The 20,063-nt window shown below is 53.5% G+C and overlaps 1 protein-coding gene and 1 pseudogene across 2 annotated transcripts; one reads left to right on the top strand and one right to left on the bottom strand.

Moving 5' to 3' along the window:
* Positions 1-2,554: 2,554 nt before the first annotated feature.
* On the bottom strand, positions 2,555-3,478 carry LOC309603334 (olfactory receptor 14A16-like; the record flags this gene model as incomplete). The annotated part of the gene is made up of 1 exon (XM_082338206.1): positions 2,555-3,478. The coding sequence occupies one exon, from the start codon at positions 3,476-3,478 to the stop codon at positions 2,555-2,557; it is 924 nt and encodes a 307-aa protein (XP_082194332.1).
* A 5,542-nt stretch (positions 3,479-9,020) lies between these two features.
* LOC309603318 (olfactory receptor 14A16-like) lies at positions 9,021-19,033 on the top strand (annotated as a pseudogene). Its single transcript has 2 exons — positions 9,021-9,124; positions 18,075-19,033. The product of its transcript is annotated as an olfactory receptor 14A16-like (transcript).
* Positions 19,034-20,063: the final 1,030 nt, after the last annotated feature.

Here is a 20,063-nt window from a genome sequence, read left to right as displayed (position 1 = left end):
AGTCTCTATAAGGCATCCTTGAGCTCCTGGTTCCTCAGGCTGTAGATGAGGGGGTTCACTGCTGGAGGCACCACTGAATACCAAAATGATACCACCAGATTTAGAACAGGGGAGGAGATGGAGGGGGGCCTCAGGTAGGCAGACATGGCAGTGCTAACGAACAGGGAGACAACGGCCAGGTGAGGGAGGCACGTGGAGAAGGCTTTGTGCCGTCCCTGCTCAGAGGGGATCCTCAGCACGGCCCTGAAGATCTGCACATAGGACAGTGTGCAGGCACACAAGTGGAGACCGCAGTGCTCTGTGCCTTGTGTTCCTGGACTGCCCTACATCTGCTGGATTGACAGGGGACAGACCTTGTAACACTGCAGTCGTGGCCATCAGTTGCTTCTGTTAGGAAAATTTCCAACTGCCACGTGCACACTGAGGAGAGAGGCTAGGATGCAAAGTCTAGAATTACAAGGGTCAATATTTATTCATGCACATGAGGTGCCCCAGCTAAACTGGGGCACTGTTGCAAAAGCAAATTGGGAAGTTTGTCAGCTGAGGAGGAAAGGGACACAAGGGTAGAACTGCAAAAGGTTTCTTTCATGATCGTGAGACCTGCTCTCCATAGGGAAGGAAGGTATCCATCGGGATTTTTCAAGAGCTCATATACAGCTTGAAAGGTTTCTATACAGCTAAGCTTAATCATCCAATAGCGCACACACACACTTTAGTCCTCTCCGATCACGTTCAGTTCCTTGCAAGTATTCTCAGTCACCCAGTGTTGTTCTGCATGGGCAGTCTGGTTGTTCAAACATGACCTTCTGGGGTCCAGATGTGCCCCTGCGTTTGCCAAACACAGGTTCCTTTTTATTCTCCTTCTCCTGAGGGCATCCTGCTCAGGTCTCTTCTCACGATTTTTACCTGGCTATCTGGGCTCAGCAGTTTACCCTTTCCTCACAGCTAATATCCTTAAACTGTGCTGTGCCCAGGCTCTGAGATGTGGTACCTAAGAGCGTAGCCCTGACCAGTCAGCTGACAGACCCCTGAGCAGAGATTGTTCTTGAGCTATTTGGTGTAAGGTATGGGCATGTTCTCGAATGATATTTACACTGTACTCAATTGGTTTAGATTTGTTAGCATAACAACAACAACAAGCAGTATTTATTGAGTTCAGAAGCTCTCAAGGCTTTCCATCTCATCCTCAGGGGATGGCCATGTTTCACCATTCACTATTCATGGATCCAAAAAACACGGGCTGAGGAAGCACATCAAGATGTGTGAGGGGAGGACCTCCCTGAGGCACCTCTTGGCTCTTTGACTGCTTGTGCACGGCTCGGGAGGAGCTCATTTGGTGACCCCATTTGTATTGCAGGCGGTTGGTCTGCACTGGGCAGGGAGTGAGACGGAACTGCTACCAGGAATGCCGTGGGAGGGGAGCTTCGGTGTACTGGCTGTGGCTGGGAGAGGGTTAATTTTCTTCACAGCAGCCCGTATGGTGTGTGCTTTGGATGGGGTGTCCAGCGCACACGGGCACAGACCAGACCCTGCTCCGCTGGTCCTTCACGTCTCTCCCAGGAGGCCTGGCTGTGCGAGGAGACATTCTTGGGTGCCAAGGACTGAATTCTCCCATGAGCGTCCATGACACTGCTGTGTGCCCCAGAGCTGCACACTCACACACTTGAGCTGCTCACAAGGGTTTTCCTCTCCTGGGCACTTCTCTGGGCATGTTCCCTAGAGCCACTTTGAAAGAAGACCTAAGCCTTCAGGCACTGCCCGGAGAAGATCCTTTCTCATAGAATCATAGAATCATAGAATCATTAAGGTTGGAAAGGACCGCTGAGATCATTGAGTCCAACCTGTTAACCTAACTGCCTGGTCCACCTCTAAGCCATGTCCCTAAGCACCACATGCACACGTTTTTTGAATACTTCCAGGGACTGTGATTGTACCACTTCCCTGGGCAGTCTGTTCCAATGCTTACCCACTCCCTCCGTGAAGACATTTTTCCTAATAGCTAATCTAAAATGCTATTATGGAGTCCAGCTCTGTCACAGAGGTGCCCATTGCCCGTCCCTGCCTGCGGTCACAGGACTGCCGCACCACAGGACTGTGACCAAGCTGCCAGAGCACTCCGACCGTGCACCAAGACAAGGGCTCAGAAGGAGAGTGTGGAAGTGGAAAGAGAACAGCTTGGGAAAGACCAAGAACTGATGCTCCCTGGCAGTGCTGCTGTGCCAGGGCTGTTTTACCTCTGCACCTCTGCACCAAGGTGCTTCACCTGCAGCTTTACAAAGGCCTGAGAGGAACGATCTCGGACAAGTCAGTGCAGGGTCCTTTATTTTGTTTAAACACACAGAGAGCACGGCTCCTCATTTACACAGTCCGTGGATCACTAAAAACAGGTGGATACTGAAACAGAAGCGTGATGAAGGAGGACACTTTTTTGTGGACAACATTATTACAACTAAGAAAAGCTAAAAACAAAGTACCGAAGACAGTCTCAGCCTAGAATGAGTTACATTACAAGTGCAATGAGATTTCCAGAAGAAGATGGGCGGTTTCTTGCTGTTTAAAAGCATCCAGTCATAAGTTTCTTCAGGGAACCCTTGAGCTCCAGGTTCCTCATGCCGTAGATGAGGGGGTTCACTGCTGGAGGCACCACTGAGTACAGAAGTGATACCACCAGATTTAGAACTGGGGAGGAGATGGAGGGGGGCTTCAGGTAGGCAAATATGCCAGTGCTGACATACAGGGAGACCATGGCCAGGTGAGGCAGGCACATGGAAAAGGCTTTGTGCCGTCCCTGCTCACAGGGGATCCTCAGCACAGCCCTGAAGATCTGCACATAGGACACCACAAGGAAAACAAAACACCCAAAGACTAAACAGGCACTAACCACAAGAAGCCCCACTTCCCTGAGGTAGGCATGTGAGCAGGAGAGCTTGAGGATCTGGGGGATTTCACAGAAGAACTGGTCCAGGACATTGCCTTGGCAGAGGGGTAGGGAAAATGTATTGGCAGTGTGCAGGACAGAGTTGAGAAACGCACTGCCCCAGGCAGCTGCTGCCATGTGGACACAAGCTCTGCTGCCCAGGAGGGTCCCATAGTGCAGGGGTCTGCAGATGGCCACGTAGCGGTCATAGGCCATGACAGTGAGAAGATACAATTCTGCTATGATAAAAAAGGTTAACAGAAAGAGCTGGGCAGCACATCCCAAGTAGGAGATGGCCCTGGTGTCCCACAGGGAATTGTCTAGGGCTTTGGGGAGAGTGGTGGAGATGGAGGCCAGGTCGAGAAGGGAGAGGTTGAGGAGGAAGAAGTACATGGGGGTGTGGAGGTGGTGGTCACAGGCTACGGTGATGATGATGAGGCCATTGCCCAGGAGGGCAGCCAGGTAGATGCCCAGGAAGAGCCAGAAGATCAGGAGCTGCAGCTCCTGTGTGTCTGTGAATGCCAGGAGGAGGAACTGGGTGATGGAGCTGCCGTTGCACATCTCATTCTGCTGGGCATCAGCACTGTCCATGAAGGAAAAGGCAGTCAAATGTTGAGATTAGACTACTATGAACAAAATCAATGCCATTTTCCCTTGTGCTCTGCTTTGTGGGAGAGGAGACCAGGGGCTTGCTCTGGAGAAGGTGTCTGGCATGGCAGGGGATGGCAGGGAGGGGCCTGAATCCTCCTTCCCCCAGCATTTCTGGGAGCAGGTCCCCTCTCACTCCCTGCCCATATCTGCTGCCTGGAGTTGTCAGTGCTAGGAGCTGTTTCTCTGTGCCCACATCTCCTCCCTGTCAGTGCTCACAGACTCCATCCAACCCACTGTGTGCTCAGCTCTGCCCTGCAGACCCCTCCCGGCAGCAAGGCACTGCCCAGGGGCATCTCTGTGTGTGCAGGGGCTCAGGAACAGCTCAGAGAAGTCCTAACCAGAACCACAGTCTCAGTGCCTTCTCCAGAGTGGAGAAATAAATTCCCATCTCTCACTGCCCACCCAGCCCTCAATTTCCTCAGAAATGCCTTAGAAATGATCTGGAGCTGGGAGCAGCCTTGAGCCACGCAGCACCCTCTCAACAGCAGAAGGACCCTGCCCTGCCAGGGGTCACTCCTTCCACCCACAGCTTCTCCCCACAGCGCCATGGGCAGCTCCCTGGGCAGGCTGAGTGCTGACCCTGGCAGGCAGAACAGTCCCTGCCCCAGCACACAGCCCCTGGGGTGCAGGGACCCTGCTCTGAAGGACGGCCCTGGGCACCCCTGGCTGCACACCCACCTTCACACTTCTGAAGCCGTCGCCAGGAGAAGGGAAACGCCATGCCCTGTGCCTCTGATGGTGCAGCAGGGAAGCCCCGCTCTGGAACACATCCTCCTCTATGCTAGAGAACCACTGAGAGCCCTCTTGACAGATTGCATAAGCTGGGGTTATGTGCCAGCTTTAGGAGATCTTTCCAGGAACCACAGCTGTGTTGCCCTGCAGCCAGAGACTTACTGTGTCAAGGGCTGTGAACATTTCTCCCACAGTGAACACTCAGCTCTCCTCCCACTCCAGATTGCCTTCTCTCTCTGCCTCGCTCCTCTCCCCCTCGGTGCCTGCAGGCAGTGCCCTCAGCCCTGCTGCACTTCGCAGAGGAGCTGCTCCTGGGCAGAGCTGTCTCTCTGCAGGGCTGCCCACTTGCCAGGAGCTCCCTCCATCCCAGGAGCCCAGCCCAGCTCAGCAGCAGAGGCCCAGCCCAAGGCAGCACTTTCTCTGCCCCTCTGGGCTCCCTCCAGGTGTCCCTGGGGCTCCAGGGGAACCTGCTGTGAAACAGGCTGGAGCAACCACTGATGTTCCCTCCCTCAGCTGGGGAGAGAGACTTACTCCCAGCAGTGCAATTTCTCTTACCAGAGACAGAGTTCGGTCCTATAATCACTTTTTCTTGTCCCATCATTAGGCAGGACACCCAGGCAGCGACAGGGAGGGGTCTCTTTTACCCCTGCTGAGGGAAGGGATTCAGCAGAGTCAACTGAGGCGTCTCATCCTGGGTCTGTGGTCCTGGGGCTAGAAGGGGTCTCAGCTCCCTCCCATGTAGACCACAACCCCCAGGAGCTGGGATTCCTCTTGCATAGTTCAGGTGTGCGCAAAACAGGCACCTGCATGTGAGCTTCTTGTCTCAGCTCCCATGCTAATTACTGGAGATGGAGACCAGGAGTGAGCTGTTCAGACACAAACACCTGGTGACATTTGAGGTGCCAGAGGTGACCAAGATGCATGCTGGTCACTGTGAGCTGTAATGGAGCAGTCCATAGAGACAGGGCAGCATCTGGGGGCATCACCTTGGGGGCTGGTGGGAAATTCCATTGTCCAGGTAAATTGACAGCAGATGCCCACATGTAGGACACCTGAACCTGTAACTGTTCCTTATGTCCAGGGCAGCCTATAGAGGTCTTCAGCTGACCAAATGCAGTCACGTGGCCCAAGGAGAGCTAAGTCTCTCTTTCTCTTCTCCACCAGTTGAATTATGTACATCTGCTTTGGCAGTTGTCTCATGTGCATCCCTCCATTGTCTGACCTAATTCAGGCCAGCTGAATCTTAATTTAATAGCCAAATACAGGCCTGTAGTGCTATGTGAGATGCCAGGATGCTCCAGCCCAACTGCATGCAGCTGACATGGACAGCACAAGGCCTATCCAGGAACCCCCTCCCCATTCAGACTCATTGTGTGACAGGCACCACCCAGGGCATCTCAGACAGATTCGGTGCCTTTGGGCCCATGTCTGAATCCCACCACTGCACTGACGTGAGGTCTGTCCCTTCTCTCTCCAGCAGATGCTGGGCAGTGCATGAATACCAAGCACATCACACCAGGGTCCCCACTCGTGTGCATTCCTTCTCAAGCTCTGCTGGTTCTTCTCTCCATCATCACAGGATATCCACACCCAAGGGCACTCTCAACATCATCTCTTCCTTCCTGTGATTCACCTCCACCACAAGGCCTCAGAGGCTGCAGAGACACCACAGACAGCAAACCCCTCTCCTGCTCGGACTGCACAGCCCAGCTCTGTTTCTCTTTGGCCTTGGAGAGAGCAGGGTTTGCCACCTTTGTGGGCCCCTCATTTCTTCTTCACTTTGCCATCTGCTCTCCACTCCAGCATGTCTCTGCTCTGAAGCAAAGCCTTTCCACGCTTGAGGTCTTGGGTAGCAGGTTTCCCTCTTGCAAGTCTGCTCTCAGCCCAAAGGTGCCTCAGCTGCAGTGCTGCAGCCCAGCCATGCACCCATGCCCTCAGCCTGGGGCACAGGCAAGAGGAGCTGGAGCTCTGCATGCAATCTCTTCATCCCACTTGGAGGGAATAACAGCTGAGGTGTGTTGGGACAGCTGACATGATTGGGGTGCTGTGATGGGTGGGTAGAGGATCATCAGGAGAGACAGGCCAGAAGGATGAGGAGGGAGGTGTCCCCAGTGTGAAGGAGCTGCTTAGATGTGTGAAGCTCCTCTGTGGGATGAACAAACTGGGTGAGCCCTTGTGGGTGAGGGTCAGAGGAGACTGGTAAGGGTGACATTGTGGTGAGAGACAAAGAACCCATGGAAGTTCCCCTGCGGACTTTCATTACCCTGGCATTCACTGGAAGGAGACCACAACAGCATGCAAACAGTCCTGGAGGTTTCTGGAGGGGTTTGGGACACAGCTTGGGACACAGAACTTTGTAGCACAGCTGCCAGATTGGCCAAAAATGGTGACACTCACCTGCATCTGTTAGTCTCAAAGAAGGCAGAGCTGGCCATGGATGTGAAAACCAGTGTCAGCCTTGGCTGTCGTGACCATGCAAGAGTGGGGTGTCACCTCCCAGGGGGAAGGAGAACAGAAGAGTGCAGATGCTAGCCCTCAGAGCAGCAGACTTTGGCCTGGTCTTGTGACTTTAAGTGGGAGATCCCCTATGAGCGGCACAGAAGAGCAGCAGAGCTCAGTACAGCTGGTCTGCAAGGACAGTGTCTTTCAGTTCCGAGAGTGTGCAGACCAAGAGTCAGGAAAACAAGCAGAGATCTCAAGAGAGAAGCATGGGGAACCAGGAAAGTCACGGGGGAAGCTCCATAGGAAAAAGGCAGCATACAAGAGGCGGATGCAAGGATTGAAACAAAGGAGGAATTCAGAAATATGGTTGGTTTTAGGAAAGCCAGAGCTCCCGTAGAGTTGACACTTGCAAGGGAGTTCAAGGGCACAATGTTACCACTTCAGGAACAGTTAAAGAAGAAATGAAGTCAACATGTGGCCACTGCTGAACTGAGTTAGGTAGGTTAGATAGGTGTGAGGCACTCTTGGCCTTTGTCTTCACCAGCAAGGTCTCCCAGTTCCGTGTGCCTAAGAGGCAGAAACCCAGGTGAAATCCAGCAGTGGATGGAGATCAAGTCAGGGCTTACTTAGGAAGGTCAGCCCTTCATAGTCCCTTGGACCAGATGGGATGAATCCAAGGCTGTTGAGAGACCAGGCCGATGTCACAGCAGGGCTGCTCTGCTACATTTTGGAAGGTCATCATGACCGGAGAAAGCCAAGGGCAAATCTTGCATACATCTTCTAAAAAGGCCCAAGGGCTGAGCAGGGGAGTTACAGGCTGCAGTGACAGAGGCCAGGGGCTGCGTGGCTGGGCAGCAGCTCTGTGGAGAAGGCGCTGGTGGTCCTTGAGTTTCCTTAGGCAAAACATGAGCCAGCAGAGGATCCTGGGCTGTGTGAGCAGGGCCACAGCCAGAAGAAGTGATTCTCGCCCTCTGCTTGGCACTTTTTACACCGCATCCAGAATCCTTGCCCAGGTTTAGAGCCTGTGCAATGACAGTGAGACATGGGCAAAGAGGAGCCACTTCACTGGAGGGCCACTAAGATGGCAATCTTTCCATTACCCTTCAAGTGTTTGTGTGATTTCCCCAACAATACCAGTATCTGCAACAACAAAAACAAAAGCACTGATCTGCCTGAATATAAATACCTGCAGTGGAGCATTCTGCATCCATGGTAGCCACTTTGGGCAATGCCAATTGAATCAGTATTTGCAATATAGGGCATGATACCCCATCCAAAAGTACATATCTAAAGCGGTTGAGAAGAAGGGCTGTTGTGGTTTAACTGGGCAGGCAGCTAAACACCACGCAGCCGTTTGCTCACTCCCCTCCCCGCAGTGGGATAGGGGAGAGAATTGTAAAAAAAAAAAACAAAACCGTGGGTTGAGACAAAGACAGTTGAATAGGACAGCAGAGGAAGATAAAAATATAATAATGAAGATGATGATAATAATAATAAAAAAATAAAAGAATATACAAAACAAGTGATGCACAATGCAATTGCTCACCACCTGCTGACTGATGCCCAGCCCGTCCCTCAGCAACGATCACTGCCCCGCAGCAGACTCCCTCCAGTTTATTTACTGAGCATGACGTCATATGGTATGGAACAGGCTTTTGGCCAGGTTGGCTCAGCTGTCCTGGCTGTGCCCCCTGCCAGCTTCTTGTGCACCTGGCAGAGCATGGGAAGCTGAAAACTCCTTGACTAACGTAAGGACTACTTAGCCACAGCTAAAACCTCAGTGTGTTCTCAGCATTATTCTCATCGTAAATCCAAAACACAGCACTCTGCCAGCTACTAGGAAGAAAATTAACTCTAATCCAGCTGAAACCAGGAGACTTGGCTACTATCAACTTCATTGCTAAAAGAGAGGGAGATGGAGGGATCTCAGAGCTTCCAGGTTCCTGTAGAAGATTTCAGGCCTCCAAGAAAGCAGCTGAAGATAACAGTTTTGAACTAGCATAGCCTTTAGATCATTTCACGTGTGAGGGATCTGCTCCCCCATTTCTATCATTGGCACCCAGAAACCTCACCTGCTTTTCCCACCTCTCCTCCCAAAGCCTGACCAACGGATGGGAGGAAAGGCAGCAGAAAGAGTATAGGCCTCTGTGAATCAGCTGGGGTCTGGCACTTGGAGGGCTACAGTGCCATTCCATTGTACATCTCATAGAGAATCAAGCAGGGAAGTGAGTCTGCAATTCTGTATCAGTAAGGTCCATGGACAGGCAAGGCTGTGTCTATGGCCGTGTCTGGAGACCTGTACACCTCCAGCATAGATCCAGCTGGGGCTGAAACTCAGGCTTGGGCTTCAATGGTCTCCTGGGTTCATGGACAGAGATGCAGGTAGGTGGCCCCAGGTGGGGCTGGTCAGGGCCATGAAGGCCTATGGATGCTCTCAGGGCCCTGACACTCCCATATTAGACCCCGCCTGCCACTGCCCTCAACAGGACAAATTCTCATTCCCTGATTTTGCAGGGTCTGTGCTCCACTACTCTCCTTCCTTATGTCCCTGGGGATCTGGGAGACCACAATTTCACGGTCACTGTGGCCAAGGCTGACACTGGTCTTCACATCCCTGATGAGCCCTTCCTCTTTTGGGAGTACCAGACCCAGGTGAGCAGAAGAGTGGGTGGCCCAGCTAGAAGCTGACCAACACACAAGGCACCATCTAACCTGCAACGTGTCCCATAGAGACCCTCCATATATCTGGGTTGCCCTCACATCACACAAGGCATCCCCCACTTCTCATCTCCCCTCTCAGTCTCTCCTCAAGACGCTGTATCTCCAGCAACCACAAAAGCCATGGGAGCTGTCCTTCCCCACCTCAGCTCTTATTCCACTGATGTCACAGCTCTGTGATGGCACACGGGGCTCCTGCTCTCTGCGCCCCAGGCTGTGGGCTTTGGTGCCCATTTGGGCTGCAGCACCTCAGATGTGGCACCAGGGCCAAGGGCAGACTTGTCACATGGAAACCTGGTCCCCAGAGGTGGGAGCCCGTGTGTGGCAAGGCTTGGCTTCCCAGCAGAGGCATGCTGGAGTGGGTGGCAGGTGGTGCCATAATGATGGATGAGGTTCCCCCACGGAGAGCAAAAGCTGCAGTCCCCAAGGGCAGAGAGCAAGAGGCCTGGGCCGTGCAGCCCTGGCAGGAGAGGGCTTTGCTGTGCCAGGTGACTCTGCAGCACCGTGGGGCCTGTGCCAGAGGTGGAGCTGATCTGCAAGAAGGACAAGGTGCTGCTGAGTCCCTGGGGGAGGGCAGCCTGTGATCCAGCCACACTGTGGACACCATGCTGAGGGCCGACTGGCCAGATGATAGCAGCTCTGCAGAGAAGGACCTTTATATCCTGGAGGACAACAAGCTGAGCATGAGCTTGCATTGCACCCCCATGGCAAAGGCCAACAGCGTCCTGGGCTGCATTAGGAAAAGCCTTGCTGGCAGATGGAGGGAGGTGACCCTTGCCCTCCACTCAGCACTGGGGAGGCCCCATCTGGAGTGCTGTGTCCAGTGGTAGGCTTTGCAGTAATGGAAATTTGTTGACTTACTACAGGAATTCCAGCAAAGGACCACAAAGGTGGTTTAAAGGACTGCAGCATCTTTCATGGGGGGAAAGGCTGAGAGATGTGGGACTGGAGGATAATGAATGGAGAGATCTTATTAATCTATATAAAATTCCATTTGAACCCAAGAAAACACTTTTTAACTGTGAGGGTGGGCAATCACTAGAACAGGTTGCCCAGAGAGATTGTGGAATCTCCATCCATGGAGGTATTCCATACTCACCTAGATAAGGTCCTGAGCAACCTGCCCTAGCAGACCCTGCCTCACTTGGAGGGTTGAGATAGATGATTTCCAGAGGTCCCTTCCAATCTGAACATTTCCATGATCGTGTGAGTATGAAGGAGAAAAGTACGAGAGAAAGAAAGGAACACCACCTAGCCTTGACTGCAAATATGGTGGGATCCCGTGGAGTGGACCCACGCTGGAGCAGGGGAGAAGTATGAGGAAGGAGTAACAGAGATGTTCTTTACTGACTCCTAACCCCCTCTTCAGCATCCCCTCTGCTGCTCTTGGGGTTGCGCTGGGCAGAAGAATTGGCAACAATGGAGTAATTTGAGCCTGGGTGAAAGTATGAGGGGAATGGTCTTTAAAATATTTTTGTTATTGTTTTTCACACTCAAAATCTTTTGTAATGGCCGATAAATTAAACTGATCCTCGCCAAGTGAACAGGTCTTTGCCTGTGACAGTACTTGGTAACTGATGTCCTTTACTTTATCTTGACCCATGAGATTTCTGGGTTATTTTCTCCCTTTCTCCTGTAGAGTCAGGGGAATGAGTGAGCAGCTGGGTGGGTGTCTGGCTGATGGCCAAGGTTAACCCGCTACAGAACCACCACATCAGGACTGCTGCATCCAGCATGGGGCTTCCCAGCACTCAGCACTGGGGAGGCCCCATCTGGAGTGCTGTGTCCAGTGCGGGGCTCCTCACTACAGTAAAGTTGTTGACCTACGAAAGCAAGTCCAGCAAAGGGCCACAAAGCTGGTTTAAGGGACTGCAGCATTTTTCATAGGAGGAAATGCTGAGAGATGTGGGACTGTTCAGTCTGGAGAAGAAAAGGCTCAGAGGGATCTTATTCATGTGTATAAATACCTGATGGGAGAGCATGAAGACCAGGGAGCCAAACACTTCTCAGTAGTTCCCAGTGACAAGACAAGGGGCGATGGACACAGCTAAAAACACATGAAATGCCACCTGAACCCAAGAAAGCACTTTTTGACTCTGAGGGTGATCAAACACTGGAACAGGTTGCCCAGAGAGGTTGTGGAGCCTATATCCATGGAGATATTCCAACCCCAGCTAGACAAGGTGCTCAGCAACCTGCTCTAGCTGACCCTGCCTCGGCTGGGGGGTTGAACTACAGAAGTGTGAGGAGGAAGGAGCAGCACAGATGTTCTGCAGTGAATGTTAACCCCCTCTTCACCATCCCCTCTGCTCCTCGTGGTGTTGGGGTAGGTAGAAGAACTGGAAACCATGGAGTAATTTGAGCCTGGGGGAAAGTGTGAGGGGAATGGTCTTTAATATTTTTCTCATTGTTTCTCACAATCCAAATCTTTTTATAATTGGCAACAAATGAATTTGATCTTCCCCAAGTCAACAGGTCTTTGCCCATGATGGTCTTCGGTAACTGATCTCCTTTACTTTATCTTGACCCATGAGTTATTCCATCTTATTTTCTCCCTTTGTCCTGTTGAGGCAGGGGAGTGAGCGAGCAGCTGGGTGGGTGCCTGGCTGCTGGCCAAGGCTAACCCACGACAGAACCACCACATCAGGACTGCTGCGTCCAGTATGGGGCTTCCCAGCACAAGAAAGACCCTGACAGACTGAAGCGAGTCCTGCAGAGGCCAGAAGGGTGGCTGGGACCTGGAGCACATGATGGACAAGAGATGGGTTCTTTAGAAATCATTCAGAAGAAAACACAGGAGATAGATAGAACCCAGGCCAGTTGGTGGGATGTCAATCAATGTAGATTTTCAATATTTGTTGAGACAAGGCCATGAGCACCCGAAGTAGCTGGAGGTGTCTGAGAACTGGCTTGGCTGAGAGACCAGCAGTAGGAAACTGGCTCCTTTTTCTTAATACTGATGGTGGAGTTGGGCATCACTGAGCCCCGGACGAGGATGGGGCTGACCATGCAGGAAACGTCCCTTCTCAGGGCTGGGGTGTACGAACAGAAATGGAAATGGCTGGTGTGCGGGACTGATCTGGAACACTTTTCCTGAGGAAGCTTCCCCGGGGTGTCCAGGGAACATGGCACAGACCTGGCCCCTCTCTTCTGCACCTTCGGTGCCTTGCTTCCTTCACATTGATGCCTGACTTCACTGTGAGCAACCTGCTGGGTGCCCCCACCCTGCGCACTCACACGGCTTAGCTCTACACTGGGGCTTTCCTCTCCCAGGCACTTCCCAGCCCAGCCCAGCCCCTCCCCAGCTCTCCCCACCTCCCCTGCCCCCTCCCCAGCCCAGCAGAGCAGCCCAGCCTGGGCTGGCCCCATGGCAGTGCCCACCGCAGGGTGCTGCAGAGCTCTGGGCACTGACCCCACAGCCCCAGCCCCTCTGAAGGGCACAGCAGGTCCGGGGGGCAGAGAGGGGGGAGGTTCAGGCTCCCCATGAGCCCCAGGGCTGGTGCTGGCCCCAAGAGCATGAGGAAACAGAGGCCAGGCACTCTCTGGCTCTCCTGAATTCATATTGTAGGTGATGCCCAGTGCTGACTGAATTTGCCCCTCCTCTGCTCCCACCAGCCCCACTCCCCAGGACGGCATGAGAGTCCTGGGCCTCCTCAGGCAGCTTCTGCACCTCTCCACTCTCCCTTCCCTCTGCCTGCTGGGCTCCTACTGACTCCCACGGCAGAGTCCTTGTTTTGCATACCTCAATTTAATCATAGAATCATAGAATTGTTAACGTTGGAAAAGACCTCAGAGATCATTGAGTCCAACCTCTTAACCCAACTGCCTGGTCCACCTCTAAGCCATGTCCCTGAACACCACATCCACAGGATTTTTGAATACTTCCAGGGACCATGATTGGACCACTTCCCTGGGCAGTCTGTTCCAATGCCTACCCACTCTCTCTGGGAAGAAATTTTTCCTAGTATCTAATCTTAATCTCCCTTGGCACAACTTGTTACCTGGAGAAGAGACTGACACCTACCTCGCTACAACCTCCTTTGAGATAGTTGTGGAGAGCAATAGGGTCTCCCCTCAGCCTCCTCCAAACTAAACAACCCCAGCTCCCTCAGCTGCTCCTCGTAAGACTTCTCCTCTAGACACTTCAACAGCTTCAATAGCTTCATGTTTTGCTTTTGGGGGAGTTCACATCTGAGGGCCTTTCACCTTCTGAGCCTCCATTCATTCCAACCCCAGGGCACGTGGGGAGTCCCCATCCTCTTCTCTCCTCACCCCTCCAAATTCATTTCCAGAGAGTCTGGTATATGCCATCACTCCTGTCATACATGAAGAAACCTGAGGAGAGAATGGGAGCTCATGGGCCATCTCCTCTCCCATTGGACACCAAAAAGAGAGCTTTTAAATCCAGAGCATTTGGTCCAGTGGAACTCAGTGCCACCCTGAACTTAACTCCCAAAATATTGAGAACAGAAGGAGAATAGACTCTTTAAAAGACCAATTCCTTGGACATTTTCTTGGCAGCACCTTTGGAGGAAGAGCCCAGCCTTCAGGCACTGGACCTGGGAGATTCCGTTTTATTGAAGAGCTGCTATTGGCCATGCCACATCTGGCACAGCGTTGTGCAAGAGTCATATACGAGGGGATCAAGCCTCAAGACAAGTAGTATAAGCCTAGCAAATTATCTATAACCAGGATTACCACAAGAGAAAAAAGCAGACGTGGCCCAAGAAAAAAGTGAGAAATGGGAAATGTGATGAGAAGGGAAGGCAGGTTATTGTTGGTGAAACAACATCCGTTGGGCCAGTTTCCTTAGGGCATCCTTGAGCTCCTGGTTCCTCATGCTGTAGATGAGGGGGTTCACTGCTGCAGGCACCACCGAGTACAAAACAGAAACCACGAGATCTAGAAATATGGAGGACACTGAAGGGGGCTTCAAGTACGCAAACATTACAGTGCTGACAAACAGGGAGACCACGGCCAGGTGAGGGAGGCACGTGGAAAAGGCTTTGTGCCGTCCCTGCTCAGAGGGGATCCTCAGCACGGCCCTGAAGATCTGCACATAGGACACCACAAGGAAAACAAAACACCCAAAGACTAAACAGACACTAACCACAAGGAGCCCCACTTCCCTGAAGTAGGCATGTGAGCAGGAGAGCTTGAGGATCTGGGGGATTTCACAGAAGAACTGGTCCAGGACATTGCCTTGGCAGAGGGGGTAGGGAAAATGTATTGGCAGTGTGCAGCACAGCAGTGAGAAATCCAGTGCCCCAGGCAGCTGCTGCCATGCGGACACAAGCTCTGCTGCCCAGGAGGGTCCCATAGAGCAGGGGTTTGCAGATGGCCACATAGCAGTCATAGGCCATGACAGTGAGAAGACAATACTCTGCTGAGATCAAGAAGAGAAAGAAGAAGACCTGTGCAGCACATCCCAAGTAGGAGATGGCCCTGGTGTCCCAGAGGGAATTGGCCATGGCTTTGGGCAGAGTGGTGGGGCCAGCACCAGACTTGGGGTTGATTGGGACAGAAAGACAGACTGAGCTCCCCTGTGGCACGTGACTCCATTTGGTCAGATGAACACCTCTGTCGGCTGCCCTAAGCATACTGAGGAGGGACAGCTTGGGTTGTCCTAACTGTCATCGTTTTCTACCAGTTCAGTTGGCCAAAGGGATTCCCCACCAGCTGCCATGGCAATGCCCCCAGATGCTGCCCTGTCTCTCACAATTGCTCCATTAGAGCTTGGAGTTTCCTGCACATGTCCCGAACCACCTCTGGCAGCTCCAGTGTCACCAGGCGTTTGCATCGGAAAAGCTCACTCCTGGCCTCTATCCCCATCATTAACACAGCAGCTTAGAGAAGGAGCTCCCAGCTCTTTTGTGCAGCCGAGCTGAGGCAAGAGGCATCCCACCTCCTGTGGGTCTGTGGGGTGCACTGGAGAAGCTGAATGCCCCTCTGGCCTCAGGAATACTGATGAGAGCTGAGATGCTGACATTGACTTGGCTCAATCCCTGCCCTGCCCAGGTGGCAATGATCCCCTGCCTGTCACTGCCCACATGCCCTGCCTGACCATGGGACAGGAACGGGGCTTTCCAGAGGGGAACGTTGACACCTCCCGTAGCTCCGCACACCCTGGCAGAGCAATTCCCACTGCAGGAATGAGTCTGTGCAGTGTTTAGGGAGGGAGAGTTGGTGGTGACTTCAGTCTGCTTCAAGTTCTGTTCCCCAGGAGAGACCCTGCTGCCTTTCAGGAGCTGTCAGCCCTGGAGCCCCAGGGACACCTGGAGGGCTCTGGGGGCAGGGGCTGGGGGTAGGAGGCAGAGAAAGTGCTGCCTTGGGCTGGGCCTCTGCTGCTGAGCTGGGCTGGGCTCCTGGGATGGAGGGAGCTCCTGGCAAGTGGGCAGCCCTGCAGAGAGACAGCTCTGCCCAGGAGCAGCTCCTCTGCAAAGCGCAGCAGTGCTGAGGGCACTACCTGCAGGCACCGAGGGGAGAGGAGCGAGACAGAGAGAGGTTACAGAGAGCCAGGAGTGGGAAATTGCATAGAGTGAAGGAGGAGAAGTCTTCCCAGCCCTTAACACAGTAAGTCTTTGGCTGCAGGGCACAGCCTGGAGGGATCTCCTAGAACTGGCACATCAACAAGGCAAGAATGGAGGAGAAGGATGTGCTCCAGAGCCGGGCTTTCCTGCCACACCATCAGAGGGACAGGGCATGATGGCTGCCTTCTCCCAGGGACAACTGCAGGGTGTGAAGGTGGGTGTGCAGCCAGGGGTGCCCAGGGCCGTCCTTCAGAGCAGGGTCCCTGCACCCCAGGGGCTGTGTGCTGGGGCAGGGACTGTTCTGCCTGCCAGGGTCAGCACTCAGCCTGCCCAGGGAGCTGCCCATGGTGATGTGGGGAGAAGCTGTGGGTGGAAGGAGCGATCCTCGGCAGGGCAGGGTCCTTCTGCTGTTGAGAGGGTGCTGTGTGGGTCAGGTTTGCTCTCAGCTCCAGCTCACTCCCACGCATTTCTGAGGGAACTTTTCAAGGTGGAGTTCCTGTAAGGGCAGGTGTCTGTTTTTTGAGGTTTCTCCTCTTGGTTGGCTGGGTGGGCTACACATAGCACCAGCATCACCTTTCCAGTCTCATTGGGGTTTGTGGGACCTGCTCTTTAGCCCCTGCACACACAGAGAGGCTGCAGGGCAGAGCTGGGCACAGAGGGACTGAGATGGGGCCTGTGAGCACTGGCAGGGAAGAGACGTGGGGCCAGAGCAACAGCTCGTGGCAGGGACAGCTGCAGGCAGTAGAGATGGGCAGGAAAGGAAGGACCTGCTAAGGGAAGCCCTGTTGCAGGGGAGATCTGGGCACCTCCCGGCCACTCCTGCAGTGCAGATGCCTTCCCTGAGCAACCCCTTCATCTCTCCTCTCCCACCCAGCACAGCCCTCGGCCCTCACGGCCATGGGGTCTTGGGTGGGAGTCACCTCTCTGTCCAGCAGAGCAGCAGAAGAGGCGAAGGGCATCCCTAGTGCCATGTCCCCTTTTCCCACTGACCAGCAATCAGGCTGACGGCAACTGTCCTGCATTATCACTGTCTGGGAGGTGGCGTGCACAGCTGGGTAAGGGTAACGCTGTCCTGAGGGTCCGCCTGCCTCCCCCCTTGCCTCTCTCAGCCAGACCCTCACTGTATTTTTCCTCATTTCTCCACCTGCCCATTTTAAAGTCATCTTTTTAGTGCTGTCAGACTCCCGGGGGACGGGAATTTCAGCTGCAGAGTCACACACTGATCTTGTTCGTCCATTCATGCAGGCATGTCAATGGGAACAAGCGTCCCAGCTTTCCTCTAATCTGTGGGGCTGTGGGCAAGGCAGCCTGTGGGGCTGGGGAAGGAGTCAATTTTCTCTTCATGAGATGCCAACATTAAGACAATTGGCTATCATCTCCTTAGGGTGTCCTTCCAAGCTGTCAGCTGCCTTCCAGCATGCAAACCTGTCCCATAGCACCTTTGCGTTCTCTGGAAGCCCCACAGAGAAATGCAGAGACTCTGTGGCTGAGGAAATGCTGTTGGGTTGGTGAAAGGATCCATGAGTATCCTGGGCTACAAGTGGGGTGCTGAGACCTTGAGAAAGGCTGACCAGATCCCCTCACTGCGCTGAGCCACAGGCAATCATCTTGCCTCGCGGGGCTCACTCTGTTCTCCGTGAGAGCAGCAGAAATGCTGAGGATTTCTGACATCCCAGGACAATCCCTGGGGAGATGGGGGGAGCTGTAAAAAACCCCAAGCCTCTCAAACTTCCTTCTGCTATGCCAGTTCCTTGGCACTGGCGGTGCAGATGCTGACAGCCCATTCTGTTTTAGGAGAGGTTTCATCTGACAAAGTCAAACACCTGGACTTGCCCCTGCCCCCACCATTCCCATGACCCCACTGCTGCAGAGCAGGGCTGACTCCTCAGCAAATAGCGGGCAAGGGCCCTGCTCCTCATGGAACATTCTGCCAGCACCAACCAGAGCTCCAGCCACAGACCTGAGGAAGGTCTCCTGGAAAATGAAAAGGGGGTGTGTGCAGCAGGAGCAGAGTCTATGGGAAAAGGCTTTGATTTTGCTCAGAGATGTCTCTGCTAACATACTGTGTTTTCCTCCTTGAACAGGTCCACATACCAAAGTGAAAAAATATCCAACAGCAGCTCCATCACCCAGTTCCTCCTCTTGGAAGAGGCGGGACACGTGGGAGCTGCAGCTCCTGACCTTCTGGCTCTTCCTGGCCATCTACCTGGCTGCCCTCCTGGGCAACGGCCTCATCATCACCGCCGTAGCCTGCGACCACCGCCTCCACACCCCCATGTACTTCTTCCTCCTCAACCTGTCCTTCCTCGACCTGGCCTCCATCTCCACCACTCTCCCCAAAGCCATGGCCAATGCCCTGTGGGACACCAGGGCCATTTCCTACCAAGGGTGTGCTGCCCAGATCTTTATGCTCGCCTTCTTGATCTCAGCAGAGTTTTCGCTCCTCACTGTCATGGCCTATGACCGCTACGTGGCCATCTGCAAACCCCTGCACTATGGGACCCTCCTGGGCAGCAGAGCTTGTGTCCACATGGCAGCAGCTGCCTGGGGCACTGGGTTTCTCAGTGCTGTGCTGCACACTGCCAATACGTTCTCACTGCCACTCTGCCAAGGCAATGTCCTGGATCAGTTCTTCTGTGAAATCCCCCAGATCCTCAAGCTCTCCTGCTCAGATGCCTGCCTCAGGGAAGTGGGGCTTCTTGTGGTTAGTGCCTGTTTAGTCTTTGGGTGTTTTGTTTTCCTTGTGGTGTCTTATGTGGAGATCTTCAGGGCTGTGCTGAAGATCCCCTCTGAGCAGGGACGGCACAAAACCTTTTCCATGTGCCTGCCTCACCTGGCCGTGGTCTCCCTGTTTCTCAGCACTGGCATGTTTGCCTACCTGAAGCCCCCCTCCATCTCCTCCTCATCCCTGGACCTAGTGGTGGCAGTGCTCTGCTCCGTGGTGCCTCCAGCAGTGAACCCCCTCATCTACAGCATGAGGAACCAGGAGCTCAAGGATGCCCTATGGAAACTGGCCCAATGGATGCTGTTTCACCAACGATAACCTGCCTCCCATTCTCTGCACATTTCCCACAGTTTATCTTAGGCCACACGTCTGTTGTTTTCTCTTATGATAATCCTGCTTACAGATAATTTGCTGGGTTCATACTACTTGTCTTAAGGCTTGATATTATTGTGTCTGACACTTGCACAGCACTCTGTCAGATGTGGCATGCCCAATAGCAGCTCTTCAATAAAACGGAATCGCCCAGATCCAGTGCCTGAAGGCTGGGCTCTTCCTCTAAAGCTGCTTCCAAGAAAATGTCCAAGAAAGAGTTTTTTAAAGAGTCAGATCTCCTTGTGTTCTTAATATTTTGGGAGTTAAGCTCATGGTCACATTGGGTTCCACTGGGCCAAGCGCTGTGAATTTAAAAGCTCTCTTCTTGGTGTCCAATGGGAGGGGAGATGGCCCATGAGCTCCCATTCTCTCCTCAGGTTTCTTCATGTATGAAAAGACTGATGGCATATACCAGACTCCCTGGAAATGAATTTGGAGGGGTGAGGAGAGGAGAGGATGGGGACTCCCCACGTGCCCTGGGGTTGGAATGAATGGAGGCTCAGAAGGTGAAACAGTCGCAATGGTGATGTCCCCCAAAAGTAAAGCACTAAATCATCTTATCCATGAACAAGGACTCTGCAGTGCCATGGGAGTCAGTAGGGACTCAGAAGCCAGAGGGAGGGGAGACTGGAGGGATTCGGGAGCTGCCTGAGGAAGCCCAGGGCCAGGACTGCTGTGCTCTTCTGAGGAGTGCGGCTGGTGGGAGCAGAGGAGGGGACAAATACAGTCAGGTATGGGCATCACCTACAATATGAATTCAGGAGAGCCAGAGAGTGCCTGGCCTGTTTCCTCCTGGCCTTGGGGCCAGCACCAGCCTTGGGGTTGATTGGGAGCCTGAGCCCCCCTCTCTGCCCCCCAGGAGCTGCTGTGCCCTTCAGAGGGGCTGGGGCTGTGGGGTGAGTGCCCAGAGCTCTGCAGCACCCTGTGGTGGGCACTGCCGTGGGGCCATCCCAGGCTGGGCTGCTCTGCTGGGCTG

This window comes from Platalea leucorodia, assembly GCF_965183815.1.
Source record: "Platalea leucorodia genome assembly, contig: HAP1_HAP1_SCAFFOLD_54, whole genome shotgun sequence".
In the NCBI taxonomy this organism is placed as follows: domain Eukaryota; kingdom Metazoa; phylum Chordata; class Aves; order Pelecaniformes; family Threskiornithidae; genus Platalea; species Platalea leucorodia.
The sequence above is the reverse complement of the archived record's forward strand: the minus strand, read 5'-3'. Positions and strand labels throughout refer to the sequence as shown.